Source organism: Eptatretus burgeri, chromosome 4 (assembly GCF_056783735.1).
Source record: "Eptatretus burgeri isolate ZD-2024b chromosome 4, Ebu_testis_v1, whole genome shotgun sequence".
NCBI lineage: Eukaryota > Metazoa > Chordata > Myxini > Myxiniformes > Myxinidae > Eptatretus > Eptatretus burgeri.
Window position 1 is genome coordinate 27,856,705 of NC_140964.1, and position 27,904 is coordinate 27,884,608.

At 43.8% G+C, this 27,904-nt stretch overlaps 1 protein-coding gene across 2 annotated transcripts in view; it reads right to left on the reverse strand.

The window, feature by feature from the left end:
- DNAAF4 (dynein axonemal assembly factor 4) overlaps nt 1-13,912 on the reverse strand; it is a 65,232-nt gene extending 51,320 nt beyond the window's left edge. Inside the window, exon 1 of one of the 2 annotated variants that reach the window (XR_015057180.1) lies at nt 13,733-13,912. Coding sequence is in view for 1 of the 2 variants with exons in the window: in XM_085877237.1 (XP_085733363.1) it covers nt 13,733-13,855 (123 nt within the window). In the remaining variant the exon portion in view is untranslated. The remainder of the gene's footprint in view (nt 1-13,732) is intronic. The other variant, XM_085877237.1, reaches the window with a different exon arrangement.
- Nucleotides 13,913-27,904: the final 13,992 nt, after the last annotated feature.

The following is a 27,904-nucleotide window of genomic DNA, read 5'->3' on the forward strand; positions in this document are numbered from 1 at the left end:
GAAGATAAGAGGTGGTGGTGAACAGCTGTTTTGAAAGCCTGGAGGGAAGAATGGGAAAGAATAGAGTGAGGAAGTTTATTCCAAAGGCGGGAAAAAAGAGGAATGAAAGAGTGAAGATGAGCAGTGATTCGTGATTTTGGTAGTTTTACCAGAAGGTGTTCTTGGCGGAGCTTGAGCGCCCTGTGGAAATGTGGTTGGGACAAATCGCAGAGAGAGCAGGGGGGCAAGGCTGGAGAGGAGTCGGTAGAAGACAGAAAGACCACCGACCAACCTGCGGTGATTGAGTGAGAGGCCCAAAGACTCAGCTTCATTGCGGGAGATGCCAATGATCTTAAAAGCCCTGGTTTCGACAGCGTGAAGTCGAGAAAGGTGGGAGGCAGGAGCACCAGCCCAGAGGGGAGAGCAGTACTCCATCAGGCTACGGACAAAAGCTTTGTAAGTAGTCAGGAGCTCAAGAGGGCCGAGGAAGGACTTTGCACGACGGAGGATTCCCAGTCGGCGACTGGCTTTTGAGGCAAGGTTGGAAATGTGACTTTCCCAGGAAAGGTCATGGCAGATAGTGAGACCCAGAAGCTTGAAAGAAAAGACTTCTTCCAGAGGATTGTTGAGAAAGTGGATGGGGGTTTTGTAAACGGTCCTTTCGAAGAGACATAGTGAGAGTGTGAGATTTGTGTGGATTGAAAGACATGTTCCACGTGTTGGACCAGTTTGTGATTTTATCCAGATCTGCAGTGAGCGAAGAAGCTGCTGCTTGCCGGTCTGAGGGATGACAGATGGTACGGCAGAGGGTGGAGTCATCGGCAAAGAGAAATAGAGGATTTTCCAGAGAGTCCGAGAGATCATTGATGAAAACCAGAAAAAGAACAGGGCCCAGAACGCTACCTTGAGGAACTCCAGCCTGCACAGGAAGAGGGGATGAAAGAACTCCATTTAGGGCCACACGTTGACTGCGACAGGAGAGGAAGTCTGCGAGCCATGAGTGGAGATGGCCTTGAATACCATGGGAAGAGAGTTTGGTGAGTAGGGCAGGGTGCCAGACTGTGTCAAAAGCACGTGATATGTCCAGGGATACGGCTCGGATTTCCTGTCTGGCATTGAGGACCTCCATCCATTGATGGGAGAGCAGTAGCAGCATATCCAGGGTAGAGTGACCTGGTCTGAAACCAAATTGATGATTGGAAATCAAGCCATTGGAGAAGAGGAAGGATTTCATGTCTGAAGCAATGATGGATTCCATAACCTTGCTGATGATTGGGAGAAGGCTGATTGGTCTGTAGTTACAGGGATCTGTTTTTGCACCTTTTTTATGCAGGGCAGTGATGTTAGCAGATTTCCAAGCAGATGGCAGATGACCTTGGGAAAATGAGAGGGTGAATAGAATTTTTATGTTTTCTGACATTTTCTACCTACCCAAGGAGTTCAGAGCAAGGAACCAAGAGTTTTGCAAAAATTGAATTGTGTTTAAGAGGTGTAGAATATTAAGGAAAATAGGTAAGTTAGCTCCGGCTCGCTTCCCACAGCCCCTCCAAATTTATTTCATGGGCTAATTAAGTGGGAGTCGGTAAGTGATAAGACTGGAATGGTAACCCCTGCATTGAACCTTGCAGGAGCTATGGTTCCGGGAAGGGGGCTATGTTATGTTTGTTGAGTAGATGGAGGAATTTCATGGGAAAGATAGGATTGTATAGAGTTGCTTGGCCTGTGGATGTGTAGGAAACATCTCACTGTGAACTAAGTCAGGAAACTGTGAGCTTTTGTGTTACGGGTCACCACGGGGGGGGGGGGGGGGTGCAGTGTTAAATAGATAGGAATTAAGGATAATTTCTCCAGTATGTAATCACCCTCCCTGTGACTGTTCCCTATGTTTTTTGCATTCTAAAACAGCAATGGAAGAATTGCATTTTAATAACATGATCCAGTAGGCAAGAAGCCCCGCCTCGAAGGGTGACGTTCAAAGAAGATAAAACTGTGTTGAACCTCCTCACCTCTGGCGAGGTAGGGTCGTCAACTTGGAGGTTGAAATCATCCATAACAATCAGTCTCCTTGGCAGCAGGTCGGTACAGCTGAGTAACTCAATACATCCATCCATCCATCGGGACCATACTCGGAGCAGAGCGTTGGTGCTGCCTAAGCAGTAGCCTGGGCTGTTGGGCACAATCCTGGATGGGTCGCCACTCTGACGTAGGATACCAGCGAGTTGGTACTCATTTTGCCGACCTCGGAAAGATGACAGGCTGAGTCAACCCCACCTGCTATTAATTCAACAGCAAAGCAGGATTTTAACTCAGGACCCTAGGATCCCAAGCCCACCACTCTAACCATTAAGCCAACACCAGGGATACCAGCCCAGAGTGGGGAGCCTTACTTCATATCACTGTGGATGAAGGCCTAGTACACCATGGTGAGCTCTGTGTGATTCAGACTGGACTTGCCTCCGCAGAGAATAGCAAGGGTCGAGTCACCTTGGAGTTTGGAGATGTAGTGAATATCAAGGGATGAGCAAGAGAGGAAATGGCTGAGTCAACCCCACCTGGTATTAATTCAACAGCCAGCAGGATTTTAACTCAGGACCCGAAGATCCCAAGCCCATCACCCAAACCATTAAGCCAACGCCAGGTATCGTAACTCGATCTCCTTCAGAAAATAAGTTGACTTATTGTAAATGAAGCTGTTAAGGGTGGTCTATAAATGACCAAAAAGTTGACTTCTCCCTTGAAGATTGGAGCATACGTCAATGATCTAGTTGATGGTAGAATATCAGTCCTCAGCCTGGGTCCTCAGACTTTGAGGAATGTATTGGGAAGCAAGTACGTGAGGAGGTTGAACATTTTTAAATTGCTGTTTAAAGAGGTTTAATTTGATGGAGAGAGAGGGTGAGAAAAAGAAAAATGTCCAAAGCTTCTGACCACGTACAAAGCTTTCATCCGCAGCCTGATGGAGTCCTGCTCTTCCCTCTGGGCTGGTGCTCCTGTCTCTCACCTTTCTCAGCTTCATGCTGTGGAAACCAAGGCGTTTAAGATCATTGGTATCTTCCATGATGGGACTGAGTCTTTGGGTCTCTCACTCTCTCACCGCAGGCAGGTCTGTGGTCATTCTGTCTTCGACCATCTCCTCTCTAGTCTCGCCTCCCTGCTCTATCTGCTCCCTGTCCCGCCCATATTTCCACAGGGTGCTCAAGGTCCACCAGCAACCCTCTTCTGGTAAAACTAACAAAATCAAGAATCACTGTGCTCACCTTCATTCTTTCATTCCTCCTTTTCCCTCCTTTGGAACAAACTCCCACACTTTCTTCAATCCCACTCTTCCCTCCAGGTCTTAAAAACAGCTGTTGACCACCATCTCTTATCTTCCCCCATCCAAAACAATGATCTTTGCTATCCCCATTAATCCACCCCAAACCCACCTCCTTCAAATTCCCTGCTTTCCTTCCCAAAAGTCCCTGGAGTGTCCATCTTGTTTACCCCATGTAACCCACCCCATCCCTCACCATTCCACAGCTCGCCTCATGGGTCTATTACTCACTGCTTTGTGCTTCCCTTTGCAATCCCTCCTGTCTCCTGCTCTCCTTGTTATACGTTCTCTGTGTTCGCTCTTATACGAGCCTTGACATTGTACATTAAAAAACAGGAGAAGAAGAATTTTTGCATTTTATTTCTTATTTATTTTTGAAGAGAAGGTGTAAGCAAGGAATTAAAACAAGGGTTATGGATGCTAAGATGGGGAGGAATGGAGGTGGATGGTCAGAAAGATTTCCAATGCGAGCTGCGAAGATGCTAAGATGGGGAGGGAGGAATGGGGGTGATATTTTGGGAAGATGGTCAAACAGTCTTTTTCTTTTCCCCCATTCACTTACATGTAAGATTGGGAGTGAGGAGAAGGGGAAGATGGTGAGAAACTTCTTCCCTTTTTCCACATAATTCCATCCATTGGGACCATATTCTGTGAAGAGCATTGGGGCTGCCTAAGCAATCTCCTTGGCTATTGGGTACAATACTGGATGGGTCACCACTCCGACATAGGATACCAGCATGCTGGCTGGCACTCATTTTACCAACCTCGGAAGGAAGACAGGCAGAGTCAACCCCACCTGATATTAATTCAACAGCCAAGGGGGATTTGAACTCAGGATCCTTGGACTCCAAGCCCAACACCCTAACCATTAAGCCAACACCAAACATACATATAATTGAGAGGGGATTATGTCCCACAATTCTCATTTTCGTACTACTGTGGTGTATAAGGGTGATGTATAAGACTGCTTCAACAGTGCTAAATCTCTGGAATTTTTTTAAAAGAATTTTAATATCATTATCTATCTATAATTCCAGGCAATGTGTGTGTGTGTGTGTGTGTGTGTGTGTGTGTGTGTGTGTGTGTGTGTGTGTGTGTGTGTGTGTGTGTGTGTGTGTGTGTGTGTGTGTGTGTGTGTGTGTGTCCGCTGTTTCTTGACAACCTCTGGTCCGATCTGATTGAAACTTGCCAGGTATATTGCTGGGGACCTGAGGATGTGCCTTTTCAAGGTTTGATATTAATCGGACAAGTGCTTCCCAAGTTATGGCCATTTATTTACCAACCAATGACAAGACACGTTGTTGCGTGGGCGTGGCCGATGGAGAAGGGAAGCACAGCCACGTTCCCCATTACGGGTTACAACGTACGGGCTTCCGGAGAGTGATGACTTCGTGTATTCTAATAATTTCTCGACTTCTTATGCGCATTTATAGATAAACACAATGGCCCAAGTTATGATCGTTTTCATATTAGACGGTGTATAAATTTCGGGAACATCAGAGTGCTGTTATGCTCCGAACCAGGAAGTAAATTTTTTCTCTCTTCTCTTCTCTTTCTGTTTTTCCTTGCCACGACATTGCGAAAAGGTAAAATATGTTAGCGCTAATTGAATAATTGGGTATTAAAAATAAATTGCGAATAATCGTAACTGTGAATAATATCGAACTTCCGGGTCACACACGTACGGGCACATGAGAGCGAAGAAACGGCCTGTGTGGTTTCTTTATTTATTATTATTATTATTATTTTTTTTTTTTAAGGGCACGAACTAGTCTATCCATAATTCCAGCAATCTCTGTGTGTCTGTATGTGTGTCTGCGACAGCCCTTTCTCGACAACCACTGGTCCGATCTAATTGAAACTTGCCAGGTATATTGCTAGGGACCTGAGGATGTGTCTTTTCAAGGTTTTATATTAATCGGACAAGCGGTTCCCAAGTTACATCCATTTATCTGTCAACCAATGACAGGACACGGTGCTATGACATCACGAATGACGTCACAATTCTTTTTCTATTATTTATTTTTTTTGTTTTTTTAATATATAGATTTTTTATATTGGTCCGATCTAATTGAAACAATGCCCCAATCCAGTCGTCGTTTACGAGAGCGAAGGAACGAAGCTGCACATACGGGCACGCACCTACGGGCCCGCACCTACGGGCACGCACTAGTCTATCTAAAATTCCAGCAATCTCTGTGCGTCTGTCTGTGTGTCTGCGACCACCGTTTCTCGACAATCCCTGGTCCGATCTAATTTAAACTTGCCAGGAATATTGGTGGGGACCTGATGATGTGCCTTTTCAAGGTTTGATATTAATCGGACAAGCGGTTCCCAAGTTACGGCCATTTATTTGCCAACCAATGACAGGACACGGTGCTTTGACATCACTATTGACGTCACAATTATAATTTATTTTTTTTTGCACGTACGGGCACGCACGAGTCTATCTATAATTCCAGTAATCTCTGTGTGTCTGTCTGTCTATCTGGATGTGTGTCTGTGACCACCGTTTCTCAACAACCCCTGGTCCGATCTAATTGAAACTTGCCAGGAATATTGCTGGGGACCTGAGGATGTGCCTTTTCAAGGTTTGATATTGTTACGAATTTTGGCCCGTCCGGCGTGCGATCGGTCACGTAACTCGAATCGCGACGCGTCGCCCACCGGAACGGACAATTCAGTCATGACCCTCTGGGAACTACCGCCAGGAGCCAGTCACAGGTGGGGGCTTAACCTCACCACGATCGTGCCAATTGCCCACCCTCGCAGGATAGGGTTGTTCGCCAAATTCGACCTACCGAAGTACCTGCGCGAGTGGTCGTCCGGGCAATCGTACGTCGCCGCAGGTCGACTTCGGACACGAACCGCTGAAGCGGCTGGTTCCGTGGTGAAGGGATAACCGAGCGGAGTTATCGTCGACCTCGACGGTTCAGATTACTTATCGGGTGTTTCAACCCACTATCAATCCCTTACGTGATGCAAGATGGAACTTTCAAACAGAGGAAAGGACGTAACGAAACGGGAAACAGTTTGACAAGCAAGCACTTTATTTTCACACACACAACACACGCATGTAAGGCAGTAATGCAATGTGCAGCAAAAGCAAAAATGCAACAAAAGCAAAAGCACTACTACCGACTATAATTATTTACAACACTTAAACAATTATACTTGTCGGGACTCGGCGCCACATCATTCATTCAAAATAAACAGGAAAGACCTCCCCATAGGCAGGGAGGTAGACGGGGTCCATGGACCAAATGTGCGCGGAACCTGGAGGATCGGCCAGGTCCACGAGACCGAAAAGGTCTTATCCGCGTCCTTGTGACGCGATGGCGGGCAAGCCACAATATCAGCGCAGCTGCGCCCCGACTCCGTGCCCCTGGCGTGGTCGGTGAGCCCTCTTCGGCGTGCTCTGCGCAAGCACGGTTTGGTCAGCACCACAGTTAGGGTGGGGAATGAACGGGGCCAGCGGCACTATCTCAGCGTGGATGGGGGGGGGGGGGAGGGAATTGTTGATGCTCAGGGTCGAGCGAGGGGAATGGCTGGCTGGCTTGGTCGCTTGAGAAAGCGAAGGTGGCTCGATTCCAGCGACGAGACGACACCAACGACGAGACGAGCCCAGCGACGAGACGACACCAACGACGAGACGAGCCCAGCGACGAGACGACACCAACGACGAGACGAGCGACCCCCACACTACAACAACCACTTCCACACAGACTCGTGTCTTTTATAGACCGGAGGAGGAGCCTGTATGCAGATTTTAGGATCAAAATGCGATTGGAGGCGGGGCCACGCCACCCTCTGTTCAGCCATTGGTGTGGCAAAAAGAGGAGTGAGCCTCTTTTGATCCGAATTCCTTCCTGAGAGGAATTCACATTCATAGCGCTTGGAGGCGGGGCCACACCGCCCGATGCTCGCCCATTGGACGGAGGAAAAGGGGCTTGAACCTCCCCTGATCCGAATTTCTCTCCCGTAAAGAATCCACACTTATCGCGCTTGGAGGCGGGGCCATACCGCCCGACGCTCGCCCATTGGACAGAGGAAAAGGGGCGTGAAGCCTTCCTGATCCGAATTTCTCTCCCGCAAAGGCATCTATTGCACTCGCGGCTTGCCGCGTTCGGCAGCAATCACCGAACGGCTTCGGACAGTACGGCGTTCGGTGTTGACTGGTGGTGGGGTAGATGGTTGTGGAAGGAGAAAGGCGAAGGTGGTGAGGGGTTTGCTGTGGTGGTTTGGTGGTTGGCGGGCATCGTTTGGGAATGGTGGTGAAGCGATGTTTGTGTGTGGAGTTGTGATGAGTTGTGGAGGTAAAGAGGAGAAGGTGGTGGTGTTTGAGTTGTTGGCGGCTTAATGGTCCAAAATAACGATAGAGAAAGAAAAATGGCTAACTCAAAACGTCGCAGCCCAGATGAATCACACATATTCCCTCTAAACAAGAGGTATGGGCTAACTACACATGAACTTATCGATATATCTCACCTGAGGACCCTTTATGGTGTATTGCGAATTTCCACAGCCGTAACATATTAATCGGACAAGCGGTTCCCAAGTTACGGCCATTTATTTATCAACCAATGACAGGACATGGTGCTATGACGTCACTATTAACGTTACAATTTTTATATATATTTTTGATATGATGTCACAACTGACGCTGGGGATCTGAGTATGTTCCTTTTCAAGGTTTGATATCGTTCTTCTTCATCCGTTTCAGCTGTTTCCCAAGTGTTTCCTAATGTTATGACCATTTATGATATGGTTGGTCCGATATAATTGAAACAATGCCCCCAATCCAGTTTATTTTTTTTTTTGCACATACGGCCACGCACATACAGCCACGCACGTATGGGCACGCACGTATGGGCCCGCACGAGTCTTATTAAAATTGAAGTATATAATTGAACACTGTATAACTGAAGTATATCGAGTTCATTCAGTTTTTCGGCTCTTCCACACACATTTCCTGAAATATTTGGCGATATTACTGCTTCTTTCAGCCCAGCTCTAGCTATTCTGTTATCCCAATTTTTTCTTTCATGGAGATTGTTCTTTCTTCATCGCACATACTATAATTATAGCCATTAATGCACTTATTCTCATTTTTTGGTCATGAAGTGCCATCCGACAACTATCTCTCACTAAAAATATTTTTTTAAACAAAGAAACTGGGTTGAAGCTAACTGAAACCGTTTGAACACCATGGTTCCTGTCAATTATAACTGTTTGTTGCAACTGGAATTATCAGTTGGTCAGTTATGAATGATAGTTCAGTCAAGTCAAAAAACTCAAGCGAGACAGCAATGGAACCAATAAAAGAGATTTGTTACCTCCGTCACCAAAGGTGGAAGGAGGTGATGTTTTCACCCCTGTCTGTCTGTTTGTTACTTACAAGATCGATTTTTCAAGTGTATTTGTCAATCGATTTTGTTATTCTGTCTGTTTGTTTGTTTATCAATTATCTTCAGGTCACAATCCTAAACTGATCGTCATGAAACTTTACCGAGTTGTAGAGGTAGTCTCAACAGAGAAGCCTATTGATTTTGAGGTCAAAGGTCATCTTGAGGTCAAATTTCTAAAATTGTCATTTTTCATCCAATTGACTTGAAAGTTGAACAGGATTTGCATCTCGCATCACTGAATTGGGAACAAACTATTTGAGGTCAAAAGGTCAAAGGTCAACTCAAGGGAAAACATCTGCAATCATGAAATTTCATCTGAAAAATCGTCAATTTTCATCCTATCAACTTGTAAATTAAGCAGGATTTGCGTAGTGCATCACTGAATTTGGGAAACCAACTATTTTTGAGATCAAAAGGTCAAAGGTCAACTCAAGGGAAAAACATCGAAAATCATCAAATTTCATCTGAAAAAAATCATCAATTTTCATCCGATTAACCTGAAAATTAAGCAGTAATTGCGTCGTGCATCACTGCATTTGGAAACCAACTATTTTTGATGTCAAAAGGTCAAAGGTCAACCCAAAAGGTCAAACTTCTAAAATCATCAATTTCAATCTGAAAAATAATCAATTTTCATCCCATTGACCTGAGATTAGATTAAGATTGCCAATTTTAATCTTAATGAAATGGACAATTTGATGTATCTATCCATGGCAACCTTTGGAGAGGGGGTGGATTTTGCAAGTATCGTACTCTGCATGACATCTTTTTTGGGTAGTCGATCTATCTACCCTTGTCAGGTTTTCTGTTGTTATGTTGGGTAGTCGATCTATCTACCCTTATTGTCAGGTTTCCCGTCGTTATGTCTGTTGGGTAGTCGATCGAGTCGAAAAAAAGGACATTTTATTTTCTACCCTTATTATCAGTATTTCCATCGATGTGTTTGTCTGTCTGTCTGTGCATGTATGCATGTCTGTTCGGTCCAGTGCTCCGTTAATACAATGGCGATTTCAATGAAACTTGGTTGGTAGGCTCATACCATGACCAAGTTGTGTGCAAATGAGAACCGTTGCTATGGACACCAACGTTGCCCAGCAACGGGACTTTGAAAATTTTGAAAAATCATAAAAAAATTATTTTTTCACAAATCAAAAATCGGGCCATGAGCGACTGTGGGCAGTACATTCAGCCATATTGTCAAAAATTTCCAGCCGGATCCTATGAAAGCTGTCGGAGAAGATAGACTTTAAACGAACCCTGGTCGAAAACAATAAAAAAAACGAAGTTCATTATATCTGAGAGACTATGAGTCAGATATACATGAAACTGGTATGGTAGGTTCATGGTATGTCCTAGTTATGTGTGAGAAAGAACTGTTGCTATGGACGCTTTTGTTGGCTAGTAACGGCTGAAAAACGACTAAATTCGACTTGATCGACTACCCATATCTGCCTTCCGGCTTGTCTGTCTGTTTGTCTGTCCAGGCCAGTACTCCGTTAATCGTAGGCCGATTTTGATGAAACTCTGGTGGTAGGTTCATACCATGACCTAGTTGTGCACGTTTGACAACCGTTGCTATGGGCCCCCTGGTTGCCAAGCAACGGACCTTTGAAATTTTCAAAAAAAATCTAAAAAAATAAAAATATCGAAATTCAAAAATCAAACTATGATCGTTCGTGGACAACACATTCAGCCTCCTTGACAAAAAAATTCAGCCCGCTCCCATGAAAACTATTGGAGAAGATAGACTTTGAATGAACCCTGGTCGAAAAAAACAAAAAACGAAGTTCGTTATATCTCAGAGACTATGAGTCAGACATACATAAAATGGTATGGAAGGTTCATGGTATGTCCTAGTTATGTGTGAGAAAGAACCGTTGCTATGGACGCTTTTGTTGGCTAGTAACGGCTGAAAAACGACTAAATTCGACTTGATCGACTACCCATGTCCGCCTACCGGCTTGTCTTGCTTGTTTGTCTGGCTGTTTGTGTGCAGAATATCAGTCAATTGACTGCCTTTGACGTTTGCACGTGGTACATGCTTGGGAGCCTCATTGGTATGCATTGCTGTCTGTGCTATCGCTGATGATTCGCCAATAAGTGATGAAACCGGTCCGGTAGCTGATAGGGTGTGTAGCAATGGGATTCTCATGTGTGTACTATGTGTGAACGTCTTTATAGTTGTTGAGGAACTGTGGGAAGGGTTTGAAACAGCATAGCACATACCTTGTGTAGGTCTTCTTGGGTTGCTTTATGCAGCTTCTTCAGCTGGAGGAGTGTGGGAGGGGCCAATTGTTTATACAAGTATGTATATATATATATATATATATATATATATATATATATATATATATATATATATATATATATATATATATATATACATATATATACACATAGGAAATGTACCAGGGTAAATGATGATAGGGGATGAAGGGGTGTGGTGGGGGGAGGTAACAAGACTCTGTAACCACCCTGTTGGGTACAGTGCATTTCTTTATATGCAAAGTTGATTTTATGATGTGTTGGTTTCGGGGCTCATGGTCACTTGACAGTTGCAATTCCTCAGGCTTTCTGCAAATCTTACGGGAATGTGAGTTGGAAAGGTGACCATGACGGGCCATTTTATAATCTATCTGTCGTGCCCAAACCTTTGTAGCGACATGAAAGGTAATATTAAATTATCCCCAATCACATTCCTTAGTGGACGTAGGGAAGTGTTTTAGTCTCCCACAAAAAAATATACCGGGCAACGCTGGGTACCCCTGCTAATTATTCATAATTTACATCAATGATTTGGACAGAGCAGTTAAGTCAGCTTTCAAAATTTGCAGATGACACAAAGCTTGGATGTAAGGACAGCAGACAGGGGGTGATCAGATTTAGGAAAGTGTAGATATTTTCAAAGATTTGGCAAATGTAGTTTAACACAATTACATATAAGGTGCTGAGGATGGGTAAGAATAATGAAAGTAGGGATTACATGATGCAATAAGCAATCTTGTAACGTGTCACACAGCAGAAGGATCTAGGGGGAAGTAATAGATACAGGGGGTGAGCAGACAGGACAATGTCAGGCAACTATAGGTAAAACTAATAGGCTTTAAGGTTGTATTTGTAGGGGAAATAAATTAAAAACCAAAGGAGGTAGCTTTAACACGGTAAAGGAATTTTGTAAGGGCTTCTCTGGAATATTGTGTACAGTTTTGGTCACCATATCTGAGGAAGGACATAGCTGCCAAGAGAGGGTACAAGAGAGGGTGTCGAGTTACTAGATTGATCACAGGGCTAGTGACGAAGCTACAAGAAAGGTTTTCAGCAGACAGAACTTCATACATTGGAAAGAAGGCAATTACGAGAATATATCAGAGATGTTCAAGGTAATGAAGCATCTGGACAAGATAGATGAAGTAGAATTTTTCAGCAGAGTAGACAATGTTTGAAACAGAGGCCATAGCTTGAAGGTAAACAAGATGAGAGTTAGGACAGTTTTTAAGGCAGGGGCCCTTCAGTCGGAGAGTGGTCAATGCATGGAATGGTCTCCCCAGAAAGGTGGTAGCAGTAGAGAGGTGGATCAGTTTAAATGTGATTTAGATGGTTACCTGGATGCAATGGAGATTGAGGGGTATGGGATTATTGGCTTGCGTGCACGGTAGGCAGCTTGTGAGTGGATGGGTGATGATACTGGGGTGCAGTGCATTCAGGAATGATGGGCCAAATGGCCTTCTCCCACGTCCAAATTCCTTGTGCACCCTTGTCAGACGTAACTTCTTTTTCTTGTTTAACGACCACAATTATTCCCACGTCGTTTTGGGGTTGGCAGAAGGAAGGTTTTGGCCCAAGTCTTTCACAAACCGGCTGGCCAGGCCTAACATTCGACTGAAGTTTGGGAGGAATTTGGAATTTTGCCCATACTGCTGGTGACAGCTCACCTATACACTTTTCACGAAGGACACCGTGGGATCTTCAACGTCCACCAACTAATACCGACAAGATGAGACGCACATAGTTTAATGTCCATCCAAGAGGCGGCACACACATTGATGAATCACCCGACGTGTGAAACACCAAGACGACAGTTTATAGCTTGGTTGGGATTCGAACCTCGAGACCATCCTGCCGCACCCCTCCCCCCCTCCTCCCTTTCCTCCAACAATACCAAGGAAAGTATGGCCTATAGTCAAAACAATACACATGTCTACTCCATTGAATGGTTTCCATATTTATTTAAGCCATTTAACATGCCTCAGTCTTTGTTTTTAATCTTACAATACTCATATTAAATTGATGTCAGATTTTAAGCCATATTTAAGACAGGAAGGTGCGATTTTTTTTCCAGAATTAAGAGAAACTAGTGCATGCCCGTACGTGCATGCCCGTACGTGCAAAAAAAAAAAAAATTAAAAAAAACTTTCAAACCATGTGCAAGAAACAACAACTACACAGGCCGTTCTTTCACTCTCGCGTGCCCGTACGTGCATGGCCGTACTGCAAAAAAATTAAAAAAAAATAAAAAAAGCAAGAACAATTGTGACGTCATTGCACCGTGTCCTGTCATTGGTTTGGTAAATAAATAGCCATAACTTGGGAACCACTTGTCCGATTAATATCAAACCTTGAAAAGGCACATCCTCAGGTCCCCAGCAATATACCTGGCAAGTTTCAATTAGATCGGACCAGTGGTTGTCGAGAAACAGCAGTCACAGACACACACACACACACACACGCACACACGCACACACGCACACACGCACACACGCACACTGCTGGAATTATGGATAGATGAACGAGACTAAAACTAAATTAAATGAATCCATGCTGTTACCATGGAAACAAACACATACCGGAAGGCCTCGCACAAGAAAACAGTTTGTTTTGAAGATGTACAACATGCACGCACCTTCCCGTTATTATAGATCCCCGGAACTTGAAAAATAATCGGTTTTATGGGCTATAATAACACACGACGACGACATGAGTGAGGCAACCGAATCGCGCACGTGGTGACGTAATACTTGCGTGCTTTTCGAACCTTCAGGTAATGTTCCATTGATACAATGTCCACGGAGCGCGAAGGTATGCCTTTCAAAGGCAGCGTGACACACACTTTAGTATTTGTTTGCTCCCAAACGAAATCAGTCACTGAAACCGGCATCTTCGTTCTTTGTCGTTTCACACAGGACGTGTATATATATATAATGTCTGTTCGGAGCGCTGTTAGCAGTGCTGGCTTGTTGCTGCAATTAAAATCGGAATCAATTGAACTGAAGCCGGCTGGTACTCTTAAATTGCATCTATAACAGATAATTCGCATGATTTTTATATTTTAACAATGAAGAAAAACATGGAGATCTCGATCTGCGAAGCGTTGTCATGACGACGAGTTCGTGTATTTTTTTTTATTTTTTATTTTTTGCAGATTGCGATGTTCTTAAAATCTTTTCATCGCACTGTATTTCCTCCTTCTTTTCTTTTAACTTACGAAATTTAAAGATTTCGGAAGTATATTGATGACTTCCGTCATCTGTTTATGTGTTTGTTTGTTTGTGTCTGTTTGTTACTTACGAAATCTAAAGATTTCGAAAGTATATTGAGCAGTTCCGTTTCTGTTTGTTTGTTTGTGTGTTTGTTTGTGTCTGTTTGTAACTTACGAAATCAAAAGATTTCGTAAGTATATTGATGCCTTCCGTTTCTGTTTGTTTGTTTGTTTGTTTGTAGGCACGATAACTCGAGAACGGAAGAAGCTACCAATGTCAAATTACACCACGTGATTCAGGAGGGTGATGGCTTGTGCTGATTAGATTTTGGTCAAAATCGGTCAAAGGTCAAGGTCACAGTGAGGTCAAATATTCGATTTTTGATGGTTTGGTACAGATAACTCGAGAACGGAAGAAGCTACCAATGTCAAATTACACCACGTGATTCAGGAGGGTGATGGCTTGTGCTGATTAGATTTTGGTCAAAATCGGTCAAAGGTCAAGGTCACAGTGAGGTCAAATATTCGATTTTTGATGGTTTGGTACAGATAACTCGAGAACGGAAGAAGCTACCAATGTCAAATTACACCACATGATTCAGGAGGCTGATGGCTAGTGCTGATTAGATTTTGGTCAAAATCGGTCAAAGGTCAAGGTCACAGTGAGGTCAAACATCCAAAAAATGATAACTCGAGAACGGAAGAAGCTTCCATTGTCAAATTACACCACGTGATTCAGGAGGGTGGTGGCTAGCGCTGATTACGTTTTGGTCAAAATCGGTCAAAGGTCAAGGTCACAGTGAGGTCAAACATCCAAAAAATGATAACTCGAGAACGGAAGAAGCTTCCATTGTCAAATTACACCACGTGATTCAGGAGGGTGGTGGCTAGCGCTGATTACGTTTTGGTCAAAATCGGTCAAAGGTCAAGGTCACAGTGAGGTAAAACATCCAAAACATTCGATTTTTGATGGTTTGGTACAGAATCATCGTAGAAACTTCTGGTTTGTGTCGCAACCTTCTCAAGAGACAGCTTTTATTAGACAAGGTCAGAGGTCAAGTTGACGATTTCGTAAGTACCAGTCTATGACTGCTTGTTTATTTGTTTGTTTGTTTGTAGGCACGATAACTCGAGAACGGAAGAAGCTACCAATGTCAAATTACACCACGTGATTCAGGAGGGTGATGGCTTGTGCTGATTACATTTTGGTCAAAATCGGTCAAAGGTCAAGGTCACAGTGAGGTCAAACATCCAAAAAATGATAACTCGAGAACGGAAGCTACCAATGTCAAATTACACCACGTGATTCAGGAGGGTGATGGCTAGCACTGATTAGATTTTGGTCAAAGGTCAAGGTCACAGTGAGGTCAAACATCCAAAACATTCGATTTTTGATGGTTTGGTACAGAATCATCGTAGAAACTTCTGGGTTGCGTCGCTTCCTTCTGTCGAGACAGCTTTTTTTAGACAAGGTCAGAGGTGAAGTTGACGATTTTGTAAGTACCAGTCTATGACTGCTTGTTTGTTTGTTATCTTGCCAAAATGATGTTTTGCAAGATATGTTAGTCAGCTTGTATGTTTTTTTTTTTGTTTTTTTTTTGTTTGTTTGTCTGTAATCACGTATAAAAAATTCTGCTGAGCACAGTTATCACCGGAAATTTTTGTAGCTTCGCATATCAGAGGCCTATGGAGGTCCCTTTCAGTGCACAACATTTTGAAGGTCAAGGTCAATGGTCAAGCTCACTTTGGCGCAAATCAGGGGAGTCAACGAAACCCTTATTTTTTGAGTAATTTTGATCGGATCGTCTTCAAACTTCATGGGAATATAGTTCGTGGTCTGGCACTCAGCTGATTAATTTTTGGTGGCGATTGGCCTTGACCTTCATATGTTTTTTTTTTATGTTTTTTTTTTTTTTGCTCTGTAATCACGTATAAATCACTCTGCAGTGCACAGTTATCATTGAAAATTTTTGTAACTTCGCATATCAGAGGCCTATAGGAGGTCCCTTTCAGCGCATAAAATTTTGAAGGTCAAGGTCAAAGGTCAAGGTCACTTTGTCGCAAATCAGGGGAGTCGACGAAACCCTTATTTTTTGAGTAATTTTTATCGGATTGTCATCAAACTTCATGGGAATATAGTTCATGGTCTGGCGCTCAGCTGATTAATTTTTGGTGGCGATTGGCCTTGACCTTCATGGTTAGCGCCTCAGGTCAAACATATTTTACCCCAAGGTCAAATTTTCAAGTTTTAGGAACCATATCGTGTAGTACCTCAAATTGAACACCTCGATGAGTGCTTTCTAGATATGTCAAGCTTGAGACATTATGACGTCATTTGGTGACGTTATGAGGCAAACACATATTTTTCATGGTGACTCTGTAGAACGATTCTCATCGGAATCTCTCGTAGGCAGATATTCCTCAAGGAGTCGCTCCTGGTGGATAGCAGCTCTGTTCACCTCAGTGTGACCTTAAAGAAGTCACACGTGGTCACCTTTTGGCAAGATACGGGTCACCTTGCGGGTGACATTGGTTTTATTTGTTTGTTTGTAGGCACGATAACTTGAGAACGGAAGAAGCTACCAATGTCAAATTACACCACGTGATTCAGGAGGGCGATGGCCAGCACTGATTAGATTTTGGTCAAAATCGGTCAAAGGTCAAGGTCACAGTGAGGTCAAATATCCAAAAAATGATAACTCGAGAACGGAAGAAGCTTCCAATATTAAATTAGACCACGTGATTCAGGAGGGTGGTGGCTAGCGCTGATGAGATTTTGGTCAAAATCGGTCAAAGCTCAAAGTCACAGTGAGGTCAAACATCCAAAATATTCGATTTTTGATGGTTTGGTACAGAATCATCGTAGAAACTTCTGGTTTGTGTCGCGACCTTCTCAAGAGACAGCTTTAATTAGACAAGGTCAGAGGTCAAGTTGACGATTTCGGAAGTGCCAGTCTATGACTGCTTGTTACTTACGAAATCTAAAGATTTCGTAAGTATATTGATGACTTCCGTTTCTGTTTGTTTGTTTGTTTGTTTGTTTGTTTGTATGTTTGTTTGTTTGTTTGTCGGCACGATAACTCGAGAACGGAAGAAGCTACCAATGTCAAATTACACCACGTGATTCAGGAGGGTAGTGGCTCGCGGTGATTAGATTTTGGTCCAAATCGATCAAGGCTCAAGGTCATAGTGAGGTTAAACATCCAAAACATTCTATTTTTGATGGTTTGGTACAGAATCATGGGAGAAACTTCTGGTTTGCGTTGCTACCTTCTCGAGAGACAGCTTTTATTCGACAAAGTCAGAGGTCAAGTTGACGATTTCTTAAGTACCAGTCAATGACTGCTTGTTTGTTTGTTTGTTTGTTTGTTTGTTTGTTTGTTAGTTTGTTTGTTACTCACGAAATCTAAAGATTTCTTAAGTAAATTGATGCCTTCCGTTTCTGTTTGTTTGTTTGTTTGTTTCTTTGTTTGTTTCTTTGTTTGAAGGCACGATAACTCGAGAACGGAAGAAGCTACCAATGTCAAATTACACCACGTGATTCAGGCGGGTGATGGCTTGTGCTGATTAGATTTTGGTCAAAATCGGTCAAAGGTCAAGGTCACAGTGAGATCAAATATTCTATTTTTGATGGTTTGGTACAGATAACTCAAGAACGGAAGAAGCTACCAATGTCAAATTACACCACATGGTTCAGGAGGGTGATGGCTAGTGCTGATTAGATTTTGGTCAAAATCGGTCAAAGGTCAAGGTCACAGTGAGGTCAAACTTCCAAAAAATGATAACTCGAGAACGGAAGAAGTTTCCATTGTCAAATTACACAATGTGATTCAGGAGGGTGGTGGCTAGCGCTGATTACATTTTGGTCAAAATCGGTCAAAGGTCAAGGTCACAGTGAGGTCAAACATCCAAAACATTCGATTTTTGATGGTTTCGTACAGAATCATCATAGAAACTTCTGGTTTGTGTCGCAACCTTCTCAAGAGACAGCTTTTATTAGACAAGGTCAGAGGTCAAGTTGACGATTTCGTAAGTACCAGTCTATGACTGCTTCTTTGTTTGTTTGTTTGTTTGTAGGCACGATAACTCGAGAACGGAAGAAGCTACCAATGTCAAATTACACCACGTGATTCAGGAGGCAGATGGCTTGTGCTGATTATATTTTGGTCAAAATCGGTCAAAGGTCAAGGTCACAGTGAGGTCAAACATCCAAAAAATTATAACTCGAGAACGGAAGAAGCTACCAATGTCAAATTACACCACGTGATTCAGGAGGGTGATGGCGAGCGCTGATTAGATTTTGGTCAAAGGTCAAGGTCACAGTGAGGTAAAACATCCAAAACATTCGATTTTTGATGGTTTGGTACAGAATTGTCGTAGAAACTTCTGGGTTGCGTCGCTACCTTCTGTCGAGACAGCTTTTTTTAGACAAGGTCAGAGGTCAAGTTGATGATTTCGTAAGTACCAGTCTATGACTGGTTGTTTGTTTGTTATCTTGCCAAAACGAAGTTTTGCAAGATATGTTAGTCAGCTTGTATGTTGTTTCTTTTTTGTCTAAAATCACGTATAAAAAATTCTGCAGAGCACAGTTGTCATCGGAAATTTTTGTAACTTCGCATATCAGAGGCCTATTGAGGTCCCTTTCAGTGCACAACATTTTGAAGGTCAAGGTCAAAGGTCAAGGTCAATTTGGTGCAAATCAGGGGAGTCGACGAAACCCTTATTTTTTGAGTAATTTTGATCGGATCGTCTTCAAACTTCATGGGAATATAGTTCATGGTCTGGCGCTCAGCTGGTTAATTTTTGGTGGCGATTGGCCTTGACCTTCATATGTTTTTTATTTTTTTTTATTATTTTTTATTTTTTGGTCTGTAATCACGTATAAATCACTCTGCAGAGCACAGTTATCATTGGAAATTTTTGTACCTTCGCATATCAGAGGCCTATAGGAGTTCCCTTTCAGTGCATGAAATTTTGAAGGTCAAGGTCAAAGGTCAAGGTCACTTTGTCGCAAATCAGGGGAGTCGACGAAACCCTTATTTTTTGAGTAATTTTTATCGGATTGTCTTCAAACTTCATGGGAATATACTTCATGGTCTGTCGCTCAGCTGATTAATTTTTGGTTGCGATTGGCCTTGACCTTCATGGTTAGCGCCTCAGATCAAACATATTTGACCCCAAGGTCAAATTTTCAAGTTTTAGGAACCATATCGTGTAGTACCTCAAATTGAACACCTCGATGAGTGCTTTCTAGATATGTCAAGCTTGAGACATTATGACGTCATTTGGTGACGTTATGAGGCAAACACATATTTTTCATGCTTACTCTGTGGAACGATTCTCATCGGAATCTCTCGTAGGCAGATATTCCTCAAGGAGTCGCTCCTGGTGGATAGCAGCTCTGTTCACCTCAGTGTGACCTTAAAGAAGTCACACGTGGTCACCTTTTGGCAAGATACGGGTCACCTTGCGGGTGACATTGGTTTTATTTGTTTGTTTGTAGGCACGATAACTTGAGAACGGAAGAAGCTACCAATGTCAAATTACACCACGTGATTCAGGAGGGTGATGGCTAGCGCTGATTAGATTTTGGTCAAAATTGGTCGAAGGTCAAGGTCACGGTGAGGTCAAATATTGGATTTTTGATGGTTTGGTACAGATAACTCGAGAATGGAAGAAGCTTCCAATGTCAAATTATAGCAAGTGATTCAGGAGGCTGATGGCTAGCGCTGATTAGATTTTGGTCAAAATTGGTCAAAGGTCAAGGTCACAGTGAGGTCAAACATCCAAAAAATGATAACTCGAGAACGGAAGAAGCTTCCAATGTCAAATTACACCACGTGATTCAGGAGGCTGATGGTTAGCGCTGTTGAGATTTTGGTCAAAATCGGTCAAAGCTCAAGGTCACATTGAGGTCAAACATCCAAATTATTCGATTTTTGTTGGTTTGGTACAGAATCATCGAAGAAGCTTCTGGTTTGTGTCGCTACCTTCTCGAGAGATAGCTTTTATTAGACAAGGTCAGAGGTCAAGTTGACGATTTCGTAAGTACCAGTCTATGACTGCTTGTTTGTTTGTTTGTTAGTTTGTTTGTTTGTTTGTTTGTAGGCACGATAACTCGAGAACGGAAGAAGCTACCAATGTCAAATTACATCATGTGATTCAGGAGGGTGATGGATAGTGCTGATTAGATTTTGGTCAAAATCGGTCAAAGGTCAAGGTCACGGTGAGGTCAAATATTCGATTTTTGATGGTTTGGTATAGATAACTCGAGAACGGAAGAAGCTCCCAATGTCAAATTATATCACGTGATTCAGGAAGCTGCTGGCTAGCGCTGATTAGATTTTGGTCAAAATCGGTCAAAGATCAAGGTCACAGTGAGGTCAAACATCCAAAAAATGATAACTCGAGAACGGAAGAAGCTACCAATGTCAAATTATACCATGTGATTCAGGAGGGTGATGGCTCGCGGTGATTAGATTTTGGTCAAAATCGGTCAAAGGTCAAGGTCACAGTGAGGTCAAACATTCAATTTATGATGGTTTCGTACAGAATCATCGTAGAAACTTCTGGTTTGCGCTGCTATCTTCTCGAGAGACAGCTTTTATTAGACAAGGTCAGAGGTCAAGTTGACAATTTCGTAAGTACCAGTCTTTGTTTTTTACTTCGTATTAATGTGTTTTTTTTTTCATTTATTTTTGGAGAGATTATGTAAAGACATGTTAGTTTGACTTCAATTCCGGGGAAGGTGTTGGAGATTATAATTAAAGAATGGATCGGGAACAATTTGAGAAAATTAAAAATAAGTAAACGTAAGTCGTCAAAGATTTACGAAATTGAGGTCGTGTATTGGACGAAAACAAATGTATTGGAGTTATATGAGGCACTAACTGGCTGGGTGGATGGGGAAAGTGCAGTGGATGAAGATGTAGTTTTGTTGTGGGCTGGGGGTCGGTGGCGATACAAGACCACTTGGTGGAGCAGTGGAGTCGTTTCCACCGAACACCCCGGAATTTAGGTCGTGACTCTCTGATAAGTCCGAGAGTTCACGGGTCCCTTAGCAGACCGTGGTCCCCAATATTTCGACGGCGTGGGGTAGGGTTAATTGCCTAATTCCATTATACCTAAGTACCCATGTCGTCCAACTCCCAGGGAAAACCACACCTTCGACCGACTTTGTCCGAACCGAGTCACTATCACCGACTCGGATCCGGCATAACCGAGCGGAAGCTGCCAAAGCCGCGCCGGACCAAATAAACAATTTACGGCAGAACGGCCTTACAAATTCTCAACACGCACCATGCTGGGCCAATGAAAGAAAGCACAGAAAACGAGCTGGTACATTTAACAGGGGTTTATTTATAAGGGAGGGGAACACAGAGAGCAGAGTTAAACCGACTTAAAGCAATGCAGATATGTACAAGGCACTTAAACAATTCTACTTAACGGACTGGCACCCCCCCCCCCCCACACACACACACACACACGCACCCGCACACCCACACGCACACGCACCCACACACACACACACACACACACACACACACACACACACACACACACACACACACACACACACACACACACACACACACACACACACACACACACACACACACACAGACACACACACACACACACACACGAACTGGGCCGACCGGCCTTTATTGAGGCCTCCAGCTTGGAAGGAAAGATGAGCCGAAGGCCAGGGTCTGGTGTGCACCTGTCCGCCTCGTGCGGTGTACGACGATCTGGTCACGTGGCGGGACTCAAACCCACAGCTTTCACGCAGCACCAAGCACCAGGGACCATGCTCTCCAACCGCCCACGCACCAATGAACCAAGACCAAGGAGAAGATCAGAGACGACGATGACCCAGGACCAGACAAACCAGTCAGCACCAAGACCCGCGACCCCCAAGACGACCATCCTCCCCAGCCTGGCGTTCCTTTATATCTTTCTTGGCCGGGGTGTCATGGGAAAGTCACCCTCTGTGGCCATCTCAACCCTCATCGGCCGGGGTGTCATGGGAAAGTCGCCCTCTGTGGCCATCTCAGCCCTCATTGGCCAGGGTGTCATGAGAAAGTCGCGCTCTGTGCGTGATTGGACAAGGGGTGGAGTCGGAGCTGAGGCGATGAAAATCTCCGCTCACGTACAGTACGTGGTCGAACGCACGTAGGCAATGGCGTTGGTGTGCGAAGTAAAGTGAAGGAGATTTGTTGTAAAAAAACTAACTATAAAGAAACTTTGCAGCGCACACATGTAATTCCCGTTAGACACAGGTAGGGGACACTATCTATAAACACATACTTATCGAGATAACTAAACTTGGGGACTGCTGTCTGTTTGTGTGTAAATGGCTTCCAAATCCGTAACAGTATCACTAAACTTTCAGAAGGCATTTTATAAAGTACCGCGAAGGAGATTGTTATAGCTGGGGTGAGGGCTTATGGAGTGGATGGTTGAGTAGCCACTGGAGTGGAAACTGGCTTAGTGATAGGAACTTAGTGATTGGAAGCAAAGAGTTCCTGTGAGTGGGAGGATATCCGACAGGGAAGAAGTTAGTAGTGGAGTACCTGAGTGATCAGTTGTACAAAGATCATTTACATCAATGGCTGAGATAATGAAGTTAAGAGTCAGCTTTCCAATTTTGTGGATGACACAAAGCTTGGAGGTGAGGTAAACAGAGAAAGAGGGAGAGGGGGGCGAGGGGAGAGGGGTGGAAGGGCGTGACCAATTTGGGAAAGTGCAGATATTGTTACAGGAGCGGGTCCATCCCAGTTTTCGGTTTGAGTCCCGTGAGTTGCGTCAAAGCGACTGCAGCAGTCAGGCGAGTCTGCGGTCCCGGGCCAGATCACGGCCTTTCCACTTCCGCTACTGTACCCGTGGGACCAACAAGCCACCCAAGTGCTACGCTGATAGACGCTTGTGACAGATATAATTCGCTGAGCAAACTGTCGAGTCAAGAGCGTGGTCTGTGGCCGGCTTTCCCAAAGTTCAACCTACAACCACCCTACACCACCAAACAAGAGAGGCAGCACAAGCAAAATCCAACCCCGAGACCAGGTATATTTAATAACAAGCAAATGTTCAGGTGAAGGATTAGATGAAAAAAAAAACAGTGCAGATGTGAATGTAATGAATAAACAATAAAATCACCCCTTATCCTCAACCCTCAAAATGAACCAAGCGAATGGTAGATTCCTTAACCACTCTCATCGCACTCTGTGCGTGATTGGACAAGGGGTGGAGTCGGAGCTGAAGCGATGAAAATCTCCGCCCACGTACAGTATGTGGTCGAACGCACATAGGCAATGGCGTTGGTGTGAGAAGTAAAATGAAGGAGATTTGTTGTAAAAAACTTGTTGTTGTGAAGGAGACAACAACGTGTCGAACACGCATGTGGGCGGAGTTCCCTCGGTGACCGAAGTTCTGACTCCACGCTTTGGCCAATCGGAAGGGTGCGAGCGCCTTTGCCACCTTTCAGCCAATGGGCGCAGAGCGAGCTCCAAGAGAAGCGGAGTCTCTTCGGGGGGGGGGCGGGGATTGAGACGCCCCAACACGCCCCCTGACCAATCACGGGGAGACGACCGATTTCCCCCGGTGAATGAGGGGTGCAGTGACGTGAGACACGTTCCCCCTGCCCCGACCCCGGTACGAGAAGAAATAGACGGGACGGCGCGGTCACCTCGTGGCTGGTCTCGTCTTGTCGCTGGCGCTGGTTTCGTCTTGTCGCTGTTTCTGGTCTCGTCGCAGTGATCCCTCGCCTTGTCATTATTCGAGCTGGCTGGCATCCGTGGCTGAATCCTTGGTCCCTCGGTGCCTGGTATATCGGCGCGGGTTCAAGTCCCACCACCGAACAAGATCAACGTTACCGCACGAGGCGGGCAGGTGCAAGAACAGGCTCTTCCCTTAGCTCATCTTCCCTCGCAAGCTGTAGGGCACAATAAAGGGCAACCGGCCCCATTGTGTGTGTGTGTGTGGCGCCAGTCCGATAAGTAGACATTGCTAAAGTATCTCACCCTTGTACATTGACTGCATATTCGTGATAACTCTGCTCTGTGTTCCCCTCCCCAATTATTGTTGTTAAAAAAATTCCCCTCTTGTTGAATGTACCAGCTCGTTCTTTGTCATTTCTGCCATTGATTTGCTTCAGTGCGTATTGGGGATTAGGAAGGCTGTTGCCGTAGTTGTACATTTGGACCGACGGGCCTCGGTAACCATCCGCTCGGGTTACACACGGTTCGAGCACGGTAACGGCTCGTTCCGCTCGAGGCCTGCCGAGGGTGTAAATTCCCCGGTAAGCTTTGCCGCGTGGGTACTTAGGTATATTGATGTTGGTAATTAACCCTACTCCACGCGGTTGAATAATTGGCAATTCATGGTCCTCTAAGGGACCCATACCTTCGGACTTATCCGAGGTCACGACCTAAATTCCGGTGTGTTCGGTGGAGCCCACTCTACTGCTCCCCCTTGCGGTCGTGCTCGCCACCGAGACCCGGCCCCACAACAGTATCAACATCATAGTATGTGAGATTTAAACCTGGCTGATTCGTGAGCAATGCTCTCCTATGGGAACAAAAAACAAATTCTTCCCAATTATCTGCACTCGAAAATAAAAAAGTTAGTATATCTTGGACTGTCATATATCTTGTTTCTTCTTTTTTTGCTTCTTCTTCTTCTTCTTCTTCTTCTTGCATATGGCAGCTTAGCTCCAGGGTAGCTATCATTTTGTTGGGGCACGATTATGCCGCTGATGCTGTGTCCCTATACCAGTACACTGGTACTCATTTCGACAACCTTATAAGGATGACAGTCTGAGTTAACCCCAACTGGTGTGAATTCAGCAGCCAACAGGGTCAAACTCAGGACCCTAAGATCCCATGCCAGCCACCATAAGCACTAAGCTAACACTAGGGTCTTGTTTCTCAAACTCTTTGATTGCCACTCTAACATATACATTGCCAATGTTGAACATATAGCATTTCCTTTCGCACCATAAAGGCACATTGGGCTGCCAAGGGAGTTTCATTGGCAAGGAGTACAGTAGCCACTCAGAGGCAGGTTACCCCAAATGGTTATTATCCCAGTACACTGGTACTCCTTTCACCGACTTCAGAAGGATGACAGAATGAGTCAATCCCACCTAGTGTTAATTCAACAGAAAAACAGGGGCTTGAACTCAGGACTCCAAGATCCCCAGTATGCCACCCCAAACACTAAACCAATACCAGGCTTGTTGAACATATAGCAGATGTGTTTGAGTTTATGCCTCACTATATGATATCCTGAAAAACAAATATGTGCTGCGGTCTGCTTAATCTGACATTGTCCACCATGACGGTTATGACAATTCTGCAAGCAATTTCTCATTTCCACATTTTTTCACAAATATTTGGGTTAGTAACCTTCTCGGCTGTATGATGACCAAAGAATGAGTAACCTTCTAATTTCATTGGAGCGTCTATTGACGTCCAGCTCAGGGTGAAGCACGTACGTTGTTACATATATTCATTTGTTTTTTTTATATCTCCAGTGGGACAGCCTGTTCTCGGATGATAATACCACCATATTCACAAGCACACATTGTGAAAGTCTGATCAACAAGGTGATGACTTCACACAAAATCCTTTTCAGCTTACTCCCAATGCTTTTCAGCTTACATACTATGTTTCCAAAAGTAGGTGGAAAGTAAGAGAAGATGTAGTTGTGAATTCATATCTCTTTGGCATATGACTTTCCCTTTGCAATAAATACAGCTCAGACCATGTTGAAAACACTGAATCAAATTTTGGTAGATATTAGATGTGCTATTGATACCATTCTACGTTTTATGGATACTTTTGGCCTGATATTTCACTAATTTTAACCTGCACATTGCATTTTGAACATTTGCACCACCTATTGTCTTCTCTCGCTGTGGATATTAATCACAATTGACTTGACAATGCCTGCTGCGGCAGAAATATCATAAACATCTGGCATATACAACAACTATATATTGGACAGTGAAGGTGGCCACGAGTTGTTAATTTGATGTGTCTCCCAATATGGTAATTTAGTACAGTATATGATTGGGGGGTGTAAAATTTCCACGTTCAAATCTTCCTGTATGGGGGCATTGTGAATTCATTTACATGTGATAAAGATAAAGAAGGAAAGGTTGGAGAAAAGATATGAAGTATATCATAAAGGAATGTTGGGATGATAGAGGAGAAAAGAAAAGGTCGGAATTTAGGGAGAGAAAAGGAAATGGGATTGAGAGGACACAGGAATAATGAGAGGGTTAGATGGGTGGGAAGGGGGATGTGTGGGAGATGCAGCAGGAAACAAAATTCTGATTTTTTGCTCACATTTTGTCATGTCAGAGGTCAAGCTAATGCAGGTGCTCTGTTCCAGAGGTCTAAAGACATCCATGAATGACCGAAACGATATATATATATATATATATATATATATATATATATATATATATATGTATATATTTATATATATATATATATATATATATATATATATATATATATATATATATATATATATATATATATATATATATATATATATATGTATATATTACTATACTGCATTCATTACCATTTCTCATCCCCCGAAGATCTCCCATTAAATAAACTAAATTTGGCAGTTGCTCACGCGACAAGGCAGGAAGGTGGGAAAATGTTTTTTTTTGCAAATAAATGGTTTATTATAACAAGAATATGGGGAATAAGGAAGGACAGGACAAAAAAAGGAAATAAACAGAACAGATCTGGCAGTCGACAGACACAGATAGGGATTAAAGGGTGAAGTACATGCACTTGTATACAACCAAAATAACCCTGCTTATAGCGCCGGCAATACCAGATTCAGAACGGATACAAAAGGAGCCATCGAGGACTTGTGCAGGCACAAGCTGGACTTGGTCCAGAACGACCGTGGAAAAGCTACACAAGGTAAGCCCTTTGCTGTTTCAAACTCTACCCAAGTTCCTCTACAGCTGCAGATATTCACAAGTAGCACATACATGAGAATGTCAATGCTGCATGCACCCATCAGCTGCCAGACCGGTTTCATCATGTATTGGCTAGTCATTAACGACAGTGCAGACAGAGACGAATACCACCGTGGATCCCAAACATATATCACGTGCAATGCCAATAGCAGTCATCATATAAATATCAAGACCCAATCACATCTATCGCTGGCAATAAATACAGTATATATTGTTGCGGAAATGCTCCTTAGGGGTTAAAGAATCATGAGTATAGATTCAGCTATTTCGTAAGTATTTGTTTAGTTAAGTGTATCGTACTCTGTGTGAATAGACATGTGTTGTGTCTGTAATAGACAGCCGTTTACCACCCTCCTGTTTTTCTAATTCCAGTTTCCTTTTTACGTTACATGTATTTTCCCCCTCATCCATCTTTTGTCTCCTCCCATTTGCAGACTCAACCCTTGCGGCGCGAGCGAGTTTTCACGGCACCAACCTCGGTTAAAGCACAGCACTTTGGTTTGAGCATGGAATGGATCACAGAGTGGACACACCCCACGCATAGACAACCAATTGGCCCACCACACTCATGCAAGTTTGCGGATCACAGCACCCCTGCACTGGGTAGCCAATTGGGTTGAAGGGCCTATGCAAATATGTGGATCCAAGAATTGAGAAAGGTGGGGTTATGAATCCACCACTGTTATAAAAGGCAATGTATCCCTCATTCCGTCTGA